We start from the raw sequence: 17,573 nt of genomic DNA on the forward strand, positions 1-17,573 counted from the left end.
AGACTGCTGAACAATGAATCAAATGGCCATCTGGACTATTTACATTGACCTCCCCCCCCTCCCCATTTGTTTTTACACTGCTGCTACTCGCTGCATAGTCACTTTACCCCTACCTACATGTACAAATGACCTCGAATAACCTTTAACCCCGCACATTCACTCAGTACTGGTGGCCCCTGTATATAGACTCGTTATTGTTATGTAATTCTACTGTGTTACTTTTTATTTGTACTGTATTTTTATTTAGTAAATATTTTCTGAACCAAAAGTGCAGTTCAAGAAATAGAGTTAAGGGCTTGTAAGTAAGGTCTACACCTGTAGTATTCAGAGCACGTGACAAATAAAATTAGAATTTGAAATGTCAAAGTGTTTAATGTTAAGTTTAGGCATTACCTCCAAATTTGTAAGGTTAGGGTTAAGTTTAGGCATTAACTCTGAATTCTTAAGGCTAGGCACTAACTCCTGTCTTGTGGACTTGCTTCTTTGGGATCGGTGTCCCTTCCACGGGACGGTTGAGCTAGCGTAGGCTAATGCGATTAGCATGAGGTTGTAAGTAACAAGAACATTTCCCAGGCAGAAAGCTTAAATTCTTGTTTATCTAACTGTACTGTCCAATTTACAGTAGCTATTACAGTGAAATAATACCATGCTATTGTTTGAGGAGAGTGCACAATTTTGAACATAAAAAGTTATTAATAAACAAATTAGGCATATTTGGGCAATCTTGATAAAACATTTTGAACAGAAATGCCATGGTTCGTTGGACCAGACTAAAACTATGCACCTGGGCTGGAATAATACTGAACTAATACATTATGGCCTTTCTCTTGCATTTCAAAGATGATGGAACAAAGAAAATACAAAAGAACGGTTGTTTTTTTCTTTGTTTTATCTTTTACCAGATCTATTGTGTGTTATTCTACTATATTCACATTTCCACAAACTTCAAAGTGTTTCCTTTCAAATGGTACCAAGAATATGCATATCCTTGCTTCAGGGCCTGACACCCAAATCTAACTGCCTTGTATATGTCATTTCAGGCGAAAAAAATGGGCGGATCCTTAAAAACTGCTCCAGCTCCTTCAAGTAGGATGGGTTCCGCTGGTGTACAGCAATCTTTAAGTTATACCACATATTCTCAATTGGATTGTGGTCTGGGCTTTGACTAGGCCATTCCAAGACGTTTAAATGTTTCCCCTTAAACCACCCGAGTGAAGCTTTAGCAGTATGCTTAGGGCCATTGTCCTGCTGAAAGGTGAACCTTCGTCCATGTCTCAAATCTCTGGAAGACTGAAACAGGTTTCCCTCAAGAATTACCTTGTATTTAGCTCCATCCATCATTCCTTCAATTCTGACCAGTTTCCCAGTCCCTGCCGATGAAAAGAATCCCCACAGCATAATGCTGCCTCCACCATGTTTCACTGGGATAAGGTTCTCGGTGTGATGAGAGGTGTTGGGTTTGCGCCAGCCATAACGTTTTCCTTGATGGCAAAAAAGCTAAATCTTAGTCTCATCTGACCAAAGTACCTTCTTCCATATGTTTGGGGAGTCTCCCACGTGCTTTTTGGCGAACACCAAACGTGTTTGCTTATTTATTTTCTTTAATTAAGCAATGGCTTTTTTTCTGGCCACTTTTCCATAAAACCCCGCTCAGTGGAGTGTACGGCTTAAAGTGGTCCTATGGACAGATACTCTAATCTTCGCTGTGGAGCTTTGCAGCTCCTTCAGGGTTATCTTTGGTCTCTTTGTTGCCTCTCTGATTAATGCCCTCCTTGCCTGGTCTGTGGGTTTTTGTGGGCGGCCCTCTTTTGGCAGGTTTGTTGGGGTGCCATATTCTTTCAATTTTTTTTATCATGGATTTAAATAGTGCTCTGTGGGATGTTTAAAGTTTCAAAATAATTTTTACAACCTAACCCTGATCTGTACTACTCCACAACTTTGCCCCTGCCCTGTTTGGAGAGCTCCTTGGTCTTCATGGTGCCACTTGCTTGGTGGTGAAGCAGACTCTGGGACCTTTCAGAACAGGTGTATATATTCTGAGAACATGTGACAGATCATATGACACTTAAATAAAGTCAAACTGTGTGCAATCTAACAAATCATGTGACTTCTGTAGGTAATTGTTTGCACCAGATCTTAGTTAAGGACTTCATAGCAAAGGGGGTGAATACATATGCACGCACCACTTTTCCGTTTTTAATTTTTATAATTTGTTTTTAAACAGGTTCTTTTTTTTTCTTTTTTTTGGACTATATTGTGTATGTTCATTACATGAATTCCAAATAAAAATGAATTTAAATTACAGGTTATAATGCAACAAAACAGGAAAAATGCCAAGGGGGATAAATACTTTTGCAAGGCACTGTACATGTGGAAGTGGGTGGCAGATGGGAATAATCATCTGCCTCTGGTTCCAAAGGTTACAGTACATGTCTGAATCCAGTGATAGAATGTAGTTTTTTATATTTTTATTTTAAGCCTATCCCAAACCTCAACCCTTCAAGAATGGGCAAAAATCCCAGTGGCTAGATGTGCCCAAAATATTTTATATTTTGAAAGTGGTAGGCATGTTGTGTAAATCATATTATACAACCCTCCCCCCCCAAAAAATATATATTTTAATTCCAGGTTGTAAGGCAGCAAAATAGGAAAGATGCAAAGGGGTTGAATACTTTCGCAAGCCACTGTACTACTGAAAAGCTACTCAATTACACTAACGAGAGTAGTTGAGTACAGTATTACATATTAAATAGTATTTAATATTACACATGTATACATACAGTGGGGCAAAAAAGTATTTAGTCAGCCACCAATTGTGCAAGTTCTCCTGCTTAAAAAGATGAGATTTTCATCATAGGTACACTTCAACAATGACAGACAAAATGAGAAAAAAAATCCAGAAAATCACATTGTAGGATTTTTAATGAATTAATTTGCAAATTATGGTGGAAAATAAGTATTTGGTCAATAACAAAAGTTTCTCAATACTTTGTTATATACCCTTTGTTGGCAATGACAGAGGTCAAACGTTTTCTGTAAGTCTTCACAAGGTTTTCACACACTGTTGCTGGTATTTTGGCCCATTCCTCCATGCAGATCTCCTCTAGAGCAGTGATGTTTTGGGGCTGTTGCTGGGCAACACAGACTTTCAACTCCCTCCAAATATTTTCTATGGGGTTGAGATCTGGAGACTGGCTATGCCACTCTAGGACCTTGAAATGCTTCTTACGAAGCCACTCCTTCGTTACCCAGGCGGTGTGTTTAGGATCAGTGTCATGCTGAAAGACCCAGCCACATTTCATCTTCAATGCCCTTGCTGATGGAAGGAGGTTTTCACTCAAAATCTCACGATACATGGCCCCATTCATTCTTTCCTTTACACGGATCAGTCGTCCTGGTCCTGGTCCCTTTGCAGAAAAACAGCCCCAAAGCATGATGTTTCCAACCCCATGCCTCACAGTAGGCATGTGTTCTTTGGATGCAACTCAGCATTCTTTGTCCTCCAAACACGACGAGTTGAGTTTTTACCAAAAAGTTATATTTTGGTTTCATCTGACCATATGACATTCTCCCAATCTTCTTCTGGATCATCCAAATGCTCTCTAGCAAACTTCAGACGGGCCTGGACATGTACTGGCTTAAGCAGGGGGACACGTCTGACACTGCAGGATTTGAGTCCCTGGCGGCGTAGTGTGCTACTTGCGTGGTCCCAGCTCTCTGCAGGTCATTCACTAGGTCCCTCCGTGTGGTTCTGGGATTTTTGCTCACCATTCTTGTGATCATTTTGACCCCACGGAGTGAGATCTTGCGTGGAGCCCCAGATCGAGGGAGATTATCAGTGGTCTTGTATGTCTTCCAGTTCCTAATAATTGCTCCCACAGTTGATTTCTTCAAACCAAGCTGTTTACCTATTGCAGATTCAGTCTTCCCAGCCTGGTGCAGGTCTACAATTTTGTTTCTGGTGTCCTTTGACAGCTCTTTGGTCTTGGCCATAGTGGAGTTTGGAGTGTGACTGTTTGAGGTTGTGGACAGGTGTCTTTTATATTGATAACAAGTTCAAACAGGTGTCATTAATACAGGTAACGAGTGGAGGAGCCTCTTAAAGGTCTGTGAGAGCCAGAAATCTTGCTTGTTTGTAGGTGACCAAATACTTATTTTCCACCATAATTTGCAAATAAATTCATAAAAAATGCTACAATGTGATTTTCTGGATTTTGTTTTCTCATTTTGTCTGTCATAGTTGAAGTATACATATGATGAAAACTACAGGCCTCTCTCATCTTTTTAAGTGGGAGAACTTGCACAATTAGTGGCTGACTAAATACTTTTTGCCCCACTGTATATACTTAATGCTACAATATGACTTTCTGCCCTCGTCAATGCTTGGGCTGGCAGTCTTCTTTCCAACTCGCTACGCTGGTGGTGGGAGAAACACTCTCAGGACCATGTTATCTTTAGTATCTGAGGGATAAGAACATAAAGGTTTTACAGGACAGACAAAATTGATAAACGTGGATGAACATTTCAGACTACTTTCATTTCAATATGTAGCTACCTGCACTCAGTACACTGGTGGTGGACAAATTACTCTCAGTGCCATGCAACCTTTAGTATCTGAGGGACAAAGACATAAAATTAACACAGTTTAAGTGTAGAGTCAAAATGGATAACTTTACTCTAAACTTGGATGAACAATTGAGACATTCCTTTATGTCATAGAAACTATTAGGCTAGAAAACATAGCTACAGTTTCTGAACCACAATAAAAGTTTGAGTTATAAGCTTGCCAACTAGCTACAAACAGGGAATAAGCCTAGCTTAGTCAAATCTGGTCTAGCTAGCCAAACCGGTTGAGAAACCTAGTTTGAGCTAGCAAGCTAAGCTAAGTTATCTAGTTAGCTAGCTACCTGACATGAAAGTCATCGCACCACACAGTAAAGTTAACGTTAGGATTACAGAAAATAAGCGTTCTAGCTACAGGCACTGATATAGCTAGCTAGCTAGCTAGCAAAACTTCAACAAATACTTTACATTTTTGCAAACACACACAGCACAGGAAACTAGTTTGCTAGCTAGCATGCATGCGGTTGTTTACTTGCTAGCATGCTAGCTAACATTGTCTAAAATTCTCAATGACTGAGATAGCTATCATAATTACATACAATGTCTTTTTAACCAGAATGGATCATTAGTAATGTTAGGCAGCATTTTATTCACAGTTTTTGGTCAGCCACAACACCTTGCCCATTTGTCCGTTGAAAAGTAATTTCACTCAGCGCTGACTGCACTGTCTTGTGGACTTGCTAAAGTTGCAACAATCCTAATTCATGAGCTTGCTGGATCACTTTGATCTTCTGCATTTGGCGGGATAATTAAACCACCCACTTGGTCATATCTCCACAACCCTTCCCCAATGCTTGGAAGTCTGCTGCATTCCTCCTATCCCTTAATGTGTCCACTGAAGTTATTAGTTGGAGGTATTCCTATCTGACAAACGCAGGGTTTGTTTGGGGGACACTTAGTCGGACTCTCTTTATTATAACATTGGGGTCCCACAAGGGTCTATATTAGGCCCCCTTCTGTTTACCATCTTTATAAATGATCTCCCACTTGCTTGCCCGCAAGTTAACATGCAGATGTCTGCAGATGGTACAGTTCTGTATGTACCCTCAAAAAATAGACAACTAGTTGTTAAACAAGTTAATTGAAAACTATGGTACATGTTACTAAATGGATGACTAATTATTGCCTGCATTTAAATATTGACAAGCCGGTTTGTATGTACTTCTCTAAGAAATCCATTGATTCTTTTCAACAAGCTGTTCTTGTTAATGGGGAGAATCTGAAAGTTGTGTCTAACTTCAGGTATCTCGGTGTCATTTTGGACTCCAACTTGACATTTAAGAAACATGTGAAGAAGAAAGTGCGGATTATACAAATTTAGGTTTGTCAGACCTTTCCTTCCTCTGGAGGCCGCCAAACTATATATGCAGGCTATGATCTCACGTGAGATATTGCCTCACATGCTGGTCACAAGCAGGAGCTACTATTCTGAAACCAATTGAATCACTCTACAAACAAACACAATATATTTATTTTAATTTTATTAAAGTTACCACCATTGTCATATAATTTACATACATATGTTATTTAGTCTGGATTGTTTTAAGCAGAATGTAGATGCAAGCCTTGTTTTAAAGATCCTGAATGGTCTTACCCCTCCACCCCTATGCCGGCATACCAAGCTCAAGGAAGGCAGCTCCAGGAAAATAGGGCAGTAAACTAGAGGGGATTGTGTTGTCCCTCTTCAACACAGTGAATCCAGTCAATCTGCCTCCTCTGTTAGAGCTACAATATACTGGAATGCAATGCCCATGGACTTGAGAAGCTGCACCGATTATTGTACTTTTCAAATGAAATTGAAAACATGGCTCAAATCTATCCACCTCTGTACACGAGTTATCTGTGGTTCCTCGTATGTAAGATGGCAGTTGATGATGGTGTAGTTAGAATGATATATTATTGGATGTAATGTATTTGTATTTTGTATTGTTTTAGTGAGTATTTGTATAGTGGCTGTGTAAAGGCCATTACCTACCCTGAAACGACGGGTGAAAATGAGCTTTTGGCTACCTCCGGCACATTAACGTGGATGTGCATTACAGTAATATTGATGTTGATTAATGTGCATTGTCCCCTATAAATAAATAACCCAGCATTAACAACCCTCTTTTTAAAGAAAACTACCCAAATAAGTGACCCAATGCCTGCAACCTAGCAAATAGGTCATCCAAAACAGCCAGCATGTTTTAGTGGACCTACAAACCATGACTAGATTGATAGTAGTTTTAAACTTTCTCTGGATGCATGGACATCTCTCTTACTTTTATTTGCTTCTCTCTCTCACTCACTCACTCACTCACTCACTCACTCACTCACTCACTCACTCACTCACTCACTCACTCACTCACTCACTCACTCACTCACTTCTCACTCATTCTCTGACTTTTCTCTCCCCCTTCAGACTGCAGTGTAGTCTTGTGACTGTGGACTCTGCTGCAACCATGTGGTTGTTTGTGAGAACCACAGTCTCTCTCCACCGCACAGCTGAGAGACTCAGAGGACATTTTGAGGGCATGTAACGTCTCTACGCATTATGGGTCCATTTATCATATTTGGTTCTCTGTGGGCGCTGCGCCACAAATAATCACCACTGGTTGACATCAACTGAGGGGGATACAATGGTACAATGACTGAGAGAATATTTATCGCGATATCGTGGTGAGAATGTTTATCATGGTAGAAGACTTCAAATCAGACTCTGATTCCAAGGCAATTGAATATGGATGAATGCAGTTCCATTTCATAAAAACAATTAGTGAGACATTTGTCTCTTATGACTGCCTCTGCAGTGGTTTGGAACTATGTCTGTTCTCTAAATGTGTCTTATTTATTGCTGTGTGTGTGTCGGGGGGGGGGGCTGGTTTGTTCTTATTTCATCTCCGTTAATTCACTGGCGGGCACTCAGGACTGGGGCCTTGAAATAGCTGAGGCGTTTCTCTGTTCCTAGGAAAAGCTGACACTAAGGGAAGGCGCTCCAGCTAGATTCCCTTAGAGGTTAGACTAGAGGAGAACAGGAGAACAGTTACAGGCACTGTATAGTCTGTGTGTGTGTTTATGTGCGCACACGTGTGCGTACGTGTATATGCGTGTGCGTGTGTTCCTGTGCGTGCGTGCGTGTGTTTGTTTTGCTAGATACATGTTAGATGAGCACACCTGTTAGATCAACCTCATGCTACTCCTCGGCTGTATTCACATCTGCTAGTAGATTGCAGCAAAACTCTTCCCTTTTCAAGTGAAATCCTCCAATCTTTCATCCTAATGGCACCTTCTCTTTCCTGTGTAATTTGTGTGGTAATTATGCAAAGTGGAGCTGACTTTAAAATCAGTCAGCCTTCCCCTCCTTCTCATCTTCTTCATCAGCAATTACAATGAGCTGCGCCGAGTTACTGATTCACTTTCACACTCTCAGACAGAACACACGCATATGCACACACACACACACACACTGGCGTGCATATACACACAGGCGCGCATGCAAGCGCCAATGCACAAGCACACACAATCGCGCGCAGATACACACACACAGGCACACACAGGCTTACACAGTTTGTGTGTACATTTGTGCAGGTGCGTATGTGTGGAATTGAAAAATGCAGTGTGGTTCAGCAGAGCTGAAGGGGACATCTGAGATTCACTCAGCTGTTTGCTTCACTATCAGGAGGGGGAGGAGGAGGAGGAACATGGTGAAATCACAGTTGGTATGCTTTTGTCAATGTCAAAAACTCTCCACACATCTCACTCCCACCTCCATTTCAAACCAAGCAAGGATAAAGAGTGTAATAAAGAATCAAACCAAGGACAAAGGTAATAGAGAATCAAAGCAGAATAAGTACCCTGGCTGAGCCAGGGGAAACAAGTGTTTACCAGGTCCTGTTGAAGTGTCAAAGCAAGGACAAGGAACCCAATGCAGTGTACAAGCATAACTCAGACAAGGAAACAGAGGTGTTCTGTGTCCTCAGCAGGTGTCATAACAAACAGAGCACAGTGCAAGGTGTGGATACTCCTGTCCTATTCTCTCCGTGGTTATAGAAGATCAAACTGAGATGGTTTACGTGCTAGTACACTCTGTTCAAAGCTTTTGTCACTGCACGCACACTCACATGCACACACACACACACACAAGCGGTCGACAGGACAGTGTAGTCAGTGGGAACAGAGGAGTGTAGTCGTCATGGCGTCAGTGCCATGCCTTTGTCATTGGGAGATAGCAGCTCTTTATCTGTTGGGGACTGACAGTATAATGAACATTGATTGGCTCTTAATGCATGCCAAGCTTTTTCATTACTGGAGAGCACGGTGGAGGCAGTGTCCTTTAAACAGAGCAGGTCATCTGAATACATATCTCGGAGAGGCTGACTCACAATGACACGCTCACAAAACAAAACACACAAACACATACAGTACCAGTCAAATGTTCATACACACCTACTCATTTGACTTAAAAGTCACCCAATCACATCCTCAGATCCATTCTCCAAATTCCTGATTAAGTATTCCATCCTGGTCTACCTCATCATCGATAGGTCAGATGGAATGTCAATTAAAGCTCTTTGTTGATTAAAGTGCCCAAATTCCTGGCGGTAGGGCAGCTTTGTCACCTCATTACTGGCGTTATAATGAACACTTTCAGTCAGCCGCGGGATTGGATACGCTTTGTGTTCATGATGTTTATTATGGTTCATTTAATGGGACTATAATATTCAGGATGTAACATGGACAGTAACTGTGAACAGAGAAAAGCAGAATAACAAAACATTATGGTAGCTATAGTAGAATATTGTAGTCGAAGAGTTTCCGTTGTCCATGCTCTCCAATCACATCCTCTCCCTACACTACATCCTTTCCTTCATATTAAATAGATGTTTTAACCATTTGGTTAAGCCAAGATTATGGCCCCTTTTCACAAAGAATCTCAGTCGGGGGTGCTGATCCAGGATCGGGCCCTTCCCTTTTATTTATTATGTTTTAAAAGGCAAAACTGATCCTAGATCAGCACTCCTATTCTGAGATGCTTTCTGAATACCGGCCTAGTTGTGATAAATTAAAAGATTAAATTGAAGGGACTAATCCCTGACTATTGTTTGTGGCTTGCCAGCGGAAGACAACCTGCCACCACGTCTATGTGAACACACTATAGTGACATGTCTGTCTGTCTGTCCCTCAGGGCTCTGTCGCTCTGTCAGTTAGTATCAGCCTGACAGTCACTTACTGGGATATTAAACCTTCCTGATCTCTCTTCACACCTCACACTCAACCATAGACATTCTGTCTGGAGGTGTTCCATCTCTCTCTCTGACTTTATCACCCTCTCTTTCTCACTATCCACCTTACTTCTTTCCTTCTCTCTCCGTTTCACTACCTCTTCCTCCATCTTTCACCCTCTCCTATCCCCACTTTCTCTCTCTCCTCCCTCTTCTCCTCTCTCTTTCTGGTTCTGGCTTTATTGTACCCAGAGGTGTTCCCCCTGTCCTCGTCCAGCCTATACCTGTTATGCTGGGTATATATTAGGCCTTGGCAGAAGCTTGGAGGGGAGGAGGGAGATAAGCATCTAATCGTACATAATAGCATATTGATTGGGATGTAATTGCAGAGTTTGTCAGCAATTTCTTTGCTTCTGCGTCAAAGGAGGGTGTGTGTGTGTATTTTCCGGATGGAGTCTTCACAGCTGTGAGGACTAAAAGAGTGTTTGTGTCTACTGGCTGGATGCCGGGAAGCAAGAAATGGAGAGAGAAATGGAGAGAAAGAGAGAGAGAGGAGGAGAGCGAGTAGAGTAGGCTTGTAATATCAGTGGATACAGATTCCAGCAGATGTAGGGTAGCACAGTCTGTCTCCTTTTGTTTCCCCCTCGTGTTCTTCCTCTCTGCTTTAAACCCGGCTCTGCCAGAGTAGCTATTTCATGGCCGATTTAACGCATTTTCATACAACGCTCTCCCCCTCTCATCTCTACTGTGAGACAGGAGCGGGCTGTGAGGTATAAGAGTGTATGTGTGTATTCCATCTTGAACCCTTCCCTTGTACCTCAGCCATCATCTGTGTGTAAACGAATACAGTTGGATACGCTATAGGGGAGTCCACAGCATGCTGTAGGTACAGTATGTATTTAACATTTGTTATGGCAGATAAATGTGTGTGAGAGTGAAAAAATACAGAGGCTCACCTGAAGAGAGCGGTGATGGGAAACCAGCAACTGACAATAGCATGGGGAGCGTGTGTGTGTGTCTGTGTGTGAGCATGCACGTGTGCTGAAAATGAAGTTATGATGTAGATTTCTCCACCTAAACAAGATGTTGTGACTAACAAATGTATGTATGTATGTCTCTCTCTCCCTCTCTCTCTCGATTTCTCTCTCTCTTTCTCCCCTCTTTCATCTCCCCCTGGCAGAGGCATCCATCTTGAGTTATGACGGCAGTATGTACATGAAGGTGGTGATGCCCCAGGTGATGCACACAGAGGCTGAGGACGTGTCTCTACGTTTCATGTCCCAGCGGGCCTACGGCCTGCTCATGGCCACCACCTCACGGGACTCGGCCGACACGCTGCGTCTAGAGCTGGACGGGGGGCGGGTCAAGCTCACGGTCAACCTAGGTATCGTATGACATTACAGACTACGCCACGTGTTAAAAAATGTGGCACTCTCTTTCTCTCTTCGTTCAATGTCTCTATCCCTCCATCATTATTATTTAACTTTCTTATTTAAACTCGTGGTTTGGTTTGGTTCTTAGAGTAAAGGATCGCAATAATGTAAGGAGTAATGATTCCAAAAATATATTTATACTTTTATTTGCATGGACTTTATTGTGATATGTGTCATTAGATATAGATTGATTAACACTCTTTATAGAAATTACTATACTTTTTAACTAGACTTTTGGGGCTTTATTTAAGCTATTTCATTCTGAAAGTTCTTGTCATTGATAAATATGCTGTCTGGCCCATCTTTTGAACAGATAAACCATAGCCATTGTCATTTTGAGACAGTCACAGCACCAGTAGATATAATTAATTATAAAATATATCTTAAATGTTCATTTAAAGTCTATTATTTTTGAATATGACACTATGGCTGATTTGCACACTATTGTTATTATAGTATAGTATATCAAATATATCTTTATAAGCATTGTGCAGTGCTGTGACTTTCTAAGAGGTGACTTACTCCAACTGATTCTCAGTTCATCATCTACAGGAAATTGAGAAAGAAAAAAATCTCAACTTTACATTTTCAACTAACATCATCTTCTTGTCTTCAAGTTGAGAATTCTTGGCTTTTGATTTTGGGTTTGTTCTCCTTCTATTTGTTTATGGTGTACACATACTATATACGCTCTCTATGTACATCTAGCTATCAACTCCATTTTCCCATCATGCTTTGTCAAAAGATGGTATTCACCCCTTCAAAGGCCTTAAGCCTGCGGCCCGTCAGGCGAACAGCCCGAGAACAGAGCCCAGCCAAACCTGCAGCTGGCTGCCCCCCAGGCAACCTTCCTTCTCTCTTTTTTTTACAAACACACCACTGTGTTGCAAAAAGGAAAGAAGCACTAGTATACATAACCTATATTTACACACTAATTGTCTTTAACGTTGATTAAAGCTTTAATAAAAGCTGGATATTTGTCATAATAGTTTGTAGTGTGCTTCGTTGTTATAGTACCCACAGTAGCAATTGATAGACTATATTATGCACACTAAATATTACTTTAGTCATTGAAGTATTTTATTAAGAAGAAACTGCATTGCAACTACAAAAATTGGCTACACAAAACTAACCTACACAATTCACTTTTTGTATCAAATACAATATCAATAACAAGCATCACATATCCACATTTAAATGTTAAAGAGATACATATCCTTAATATGTTTATCTAAACCCATATTTTACATTGTTTCATAGAAACAACCTACATTGTATATAATATTTACGCATTTTAGAAGATGTTTTTTAAAATCCAAAGCGACTTACTGTCACGCGTGCATACATTTTACGTATGGGTGACCCCAGTGGGAATCGAACCCACACCCCTTGTAAGCGCCATGCTCTACCAACTGAGCAACACAGTCTCTGTGCTGTACTGTTAGATATGAGGGTCTTATGCCTCTGCATGGTGCTGGTGCTGATTGGATCGCGGCTGTTCGCTCCCACTTTTCTGTTGCGGTTGACGACACATGAACCCACCAGCCACATGGTGACCAACCCAGAATGTCCCTTGCAGGATCCCATAGGCCGACTCAAAATGGCCGTCACAAAAACCTGTAGGCCTATAACAGGTAGGAATTTGTTGTCAGCGAAGGAACTAGTCAATTATCTTTCACTAGTCCATTCGCTTTTTAAAATTGAAAATCTTGGAAATATTGCTCCAAAATAATAAGTGTTGTAACACTTTTTTAAATATTTAAGTTTATTCAACTGTCAAGTAGAATAGCATTGCACTGTTTCAAAGATCTGTGGCTCCAATATGAATAGCTAACACCACCTTCTTGCTAATATCAGATATATGATTTTAATTGCCTGTTTAGTCAACAAGTTGGTGTGAAGGCTTCGGAGCTGGAGACTTTGTGTTTAAAATCTAAATGAAAACTATTCCAAAATGGAAGTTTATGCTGGGTTGGAGAATCTATGTGGTTGGTAAAATAAAAGCGGCCATTTTTAAAATGTTATGTTATGCAGCTTTAAATAAATTACGTTTGCCCATATGTGTATAATCTAAGTGTTATAGCGGTGGTCACAAAACTAAGTTAATTTCATAACTTAAACAAGTGCTGCAAAAGCGCTATGTACATTTTACCATACAACACCCAACTAATCCCCATGTCAGCCATAACTATTGTATATGGACCAAAGATTTGACATTTGTGAATATATTCATTCTACCTCATAATTATTGCTACATTACCAGTTATTACAATCATTGCAATTGCAGTCACACTTGTAGAATTCAAGCCAGCCATTTGTAATCTTAGCTAACAGTCTAGCACCTGAAAGTCTATATAGGACCCCCCCACCTCCCCCCCTACAAAATGGCCGCCTCTCTGCATGTGGACGTCCCCGGAAGGGTGGAATTCTTGTTTTTGGATGTCTGCAGCTATAACCTTGAAGGATGCAATTTCATCTGTCATTTATTCTTCCCCATCTAGACTGTATCAGGATAAACTGTACTTCCAGTAAGTTAACACTCAAGTTTCATTTTGCTCTTGTATTATGATACTCTGCTGTTTAAAGGAATGTGTTATTTTAAGTGTGTCTTTCTCTTATCCCTGTGGTGTTGGTTGGAGAAGGGGTGTGTCTGTCAGTTCAACTGGTCAGACCATCAATAGATCACGGACAACAGAAACACTCAAACTGGAAACAGACAGTCAGGGTGGTGATTTGTTAATCTCTTAGGTTTTAGTTTTATGTAAGGCCATATTTTCTTAAATAAGAACATTTCATGTTATAATGTCCTGTGACTGAATTTCTTTCCCCCCGCATGAATGTATTTTAGTTACAGTATATAGGAAGTTCTACTGTAATGAAGGTTTGATTTAGCGTTTTTTTTTGCTGCAATATAACTCCCTTTTTAGAGATGGATAATTATATAACCCTTTCCAAAAATCATATATGGCAGATACAATGTTTAGCATTTTGGTTTTCAGCACGAAGTTGAGATTAATAAATCACCACTTGTAACATAACTAAACATTTGAAAATTCTTACATGAAAGAGCTTCATCGTAGGTGGACAACGTAGAATACATAGACTTATTCTACTACAATATATATTTGTTGTAGAATAAGTAACTTGAATATACAAAATGATAAACATATATATATGTAAAGATGTTATACTATTCATATAGTGTAGGTCCTCTTCAAGTGAAATGCGACAAATTAGTTAATGGTTTATTATGATTATATCAGTGTCATGATACTGTACGATTTCTTTTAATGTATCAAATTGGTTAGCTCTGTTTGCTTCTAAACGTGTCTCTAAGTCAGAGCTTCAGTACGACACTATAATACACTCAGGTATATTAAGTGTCCATACTGTTGGGGAGAAGGTCAACATTAACTGCTTTTACTCATGAATAGGGCTCGGAAACCTTTAGTGTACAGTACTCTGTCTCTCTGTCTCTCTGTCTCTCTGTCTCTCTGTCTCTCTGTCTCTCTGTCTCTCTGTCTCTCTGTCTCTCTGTCTCTCTGTCTCTCTGTCTGTCTGTCTGTCTGTCTGTCTGTCTGTCTGTCTGTCTGTCTGTCTGTCTGTCTGTCTGTCTGTCTGTCTGTCTGTCTGTCTGTCTGTCTGTCTGTCTGTCTGTCTGTCTGTCTGTCTGTCTGTCTGTCTGTCTGTCTGTCTGTCTGTCTGTCTGTCTGTCTGTCTGTCTGTCTGTTTGTCTGTCTGTCTGTCTGTCTGTTTAAATTGTCAGACACTAGAATGAAAAGTACATTTTAAGTGCTGCACATTAGTTTCAAAGCTCTCAGCAGACTAAGAGCATGTGAGGACTGCGGTCTTTTATGTAAGAGACACATTCAGTGTGTGTGTGTATGTGTGTGTGTGCACGTGTTCCTGCGTGCGTGTGTGTCCACGCGTCCCTGTGTGCATGCTTGTGTGTGTGAGTGACAGATATGATTACTGTTATTGTACATTCGGCTCCTATAATGTCTGATGCTAATTGCTGCAGTAAATTGCTGTGGCATTTCAGGACAAAGAGTGGAATCCAGATTTGACATAATGTCTTCTGCTGGGTAGCCTACCTGGAAAAGAAAATCAAGATGGTCTCAGAAATAAACCCACAGTACATTTCCAACCACTTATATTTTTACCCCCTTTGTAATATTGTGTAAAATGAGGCCTATTTTGTGATTTAAGAGCTAATAGTCTTAGTTATAAAAGAGCGGTACAGTACATCTTAGTTATGAGTAACATTATGAGCATTACCCGAAATGATGCGATGACATTACTGGGCCCAATAACCGCCACCTTCAAAACTAAAAGTCAAGATGTTAACACTCCCAAAATGACAGTGCAAGGAAACATGAAACTGTCCAAATCAATGCAGCATCCCTCCAGGGGTTCTGAGCTCATGTGGTTGTGTCTGCCAGACTCTGTTTGTGTCGGCTGTTTTAAATCAACAGCACACCCATGACAGGGTGAGAACACATGGAAGTGTCCCGGAGAATATCGCTCCTGCTGAAGCTCCTGTATCTCCTGCCGTTACAAAGACCAGAAAAGTACTGTCAGACACACACACACACACACACACACACACACACACACACACACACACACACACACACACACACACACACACACACACACACACACACACACACACACACACACACACACACACACACACACACACACACACACACACACACACACACACACACACACACACACACACACGGCAGTGCAGTAGACTGTCTAGATCACTGGGCTTTACTGGTGCTTAGAGGGATTCTGGCTAAACCAAGCTGAAGTTCAAGCGATCAGCTCTGGGGCGTTACTTGACTGTGAAAGATACAGTAACCGAGTGTACGTGTAGGTAACACTACAGTCCTCTTTGAACTACGTAGTATTCATCTATTAATAACAGATTTTGAAAGTATTTGGAAGGTATTTCCAGACCCTATGATGAGTAAAAGCTGTGTAATTGTTACATTGACTGCAGTGGTTTTTCTGCTGAGTACATATTTAAAGTCGTACGTTTCCGCAGTGAAGGTGCTATTCCAGTGTGCAATCACAATTTAAGAAATATTGTTGCAGAAGAATGTATTCGTTGTTGCTTTTTACCAAAATAACCTAACCTTTGTTTTCCACATTAACACCCAGTACACGTGTAATTTGAAAAGTGAACAAAGTGAAAATGCCAAAATGATCCCAATTGACAATGAATCAGAATACAAATCAACTTGACATGCTCAAGGTGCTCTGCTGTCATCATCCCCAATATATGCCTTGTATTACACCTGCTCCTTTTGAGTCGTTACAAATAAGCCCATTATATCACCTCCTTCTATTGGAAAAGGCCCAATATGACAGCCCCTATTGGAAACTGGAAAACAAAGGTTTGGTTGGGGAGGCAGGACAACTTTAACTTTGTGACCAACCATCGTTCTCAGGCAAGGGACCCGAGACCCTGTATGCTGGGCAAAAACTCAATGATAATGAGTGGCATACGGTGCGCGTGGTCCGCCGGGGAAAAACCTACAAGCTCACGGTGGACGATGACGTAGCAGAAGGTACTATACTACCTACAGTCTGAGAGAAAGTTCCTCATCAGCCACTGTTTGTGTGGGTTGATGTGTCTGGTGTTCTCATTTAGTTTCAGGCTTAGGGGAATGACAGAATTAGCTCGTTAACGTGAACTGTCCTTCCGGTCGTTTTAAATGTTTATTTTAAATAATTATTTGAGAAAGGTGACTATAAACTGTTGCCATCTATTGATATGTCTGAATTGTTCTTGCTGATCTTATTCAGTTGTACTATGACATTGTATTTACCCGTATCGTACCGGAATTTCACCACCTCTTTAAATTCAGCCCTTTTGTGTTAGTATCAGACAGTTTTTTCTTTTTTTCTTTTTTCTTTTTTCTTCTTTTTCACTTCATCCCCTACTCCAGGCCAGATGGCGGGTGACCACACCCGTCTTGAGTTCCACAACATCGAGACGGGCATCATGACAGAGAGACGCTTCGTCTCGGCCATCCCCTCTAGCTTCATCGGACACCTGCAGAGCCTCAGGTTCCTCTTCTCTCATATACTTTGTTAAATACCTCCTGCCGTATACTGTTATGAACGTCGTTACTTCACCCAGAAAGACAGTAGCTCAGTTGGTAGAGCATGGTGCTTGTAACGCCAGGGTAGTGGGTTCGATCCCCGGGACCACCCATACGTAGAATGTATGCACACATGACTGTAAGTCGCTTTGGATAAAAGCGTCTGCTAAATGGCATATATATTATTATTATTA

At 40.9% G+C, this 17,573-nt stretch overlaps 1 protein-coding gene across 16 annotated transcripts in view; it reads left to right on the plus strand.

The window, feature by feature from the left end:
- The window catches only part of nrxn3a (neurexin 3a), a 488,613-nt gene that overhangs the window by 179,798 nt on the left and 291,242 nt on the right, over positions 1 to 17,573 (plus strand). For 10 of the 16 annotated variants that reach the window (XM_046308247.1, XM_046308250.1, XM_046308262.1 and 7 more), the window contains 4 exons: positions 11,005 to 11,208; positions 13,759 to 13,785; positions 16,723 to 16,842; positions 17,224 to 17,344. In XM_046308247.1, the coding sequence (XP_046164203.1) occupies positions 11,005 to 11,208; positions 13,759 to 13,785; positions 16,723 to 16,842; positions 17,224 to 17,344 (472 nt within the window). The remainder of the gene's footprint in view (positions 1 to 11,004; positions 11,209 to 13,758; positions 13,786 to 16,722; positions 16,843 to 17,223; positions 17,345 to 17,573) is intronic. The other 6 variants (XM_046308251.1, XM_046308254.1, XM_046308264.1 and 3 more) reach the window with 1 other exon arrangement.

This window comes from Oncorhynchus gorbuscha, linkage group LG17 (genome assembly GCF_021184085.1).
Source record: "Oncorhynchus gorbuscha isolate QuinsamMale2020 ecotype Even-year linkage group LG17, OgorEven_v1.0, whole genome shotgun sequence".
Lineage (NCBI taxonomy): Eukaryota > Metazoa > Chordata > Actinopteri > Salmoniformes > Salmonidae > Oncorhynchus > Oncorhynchus gorbuscha.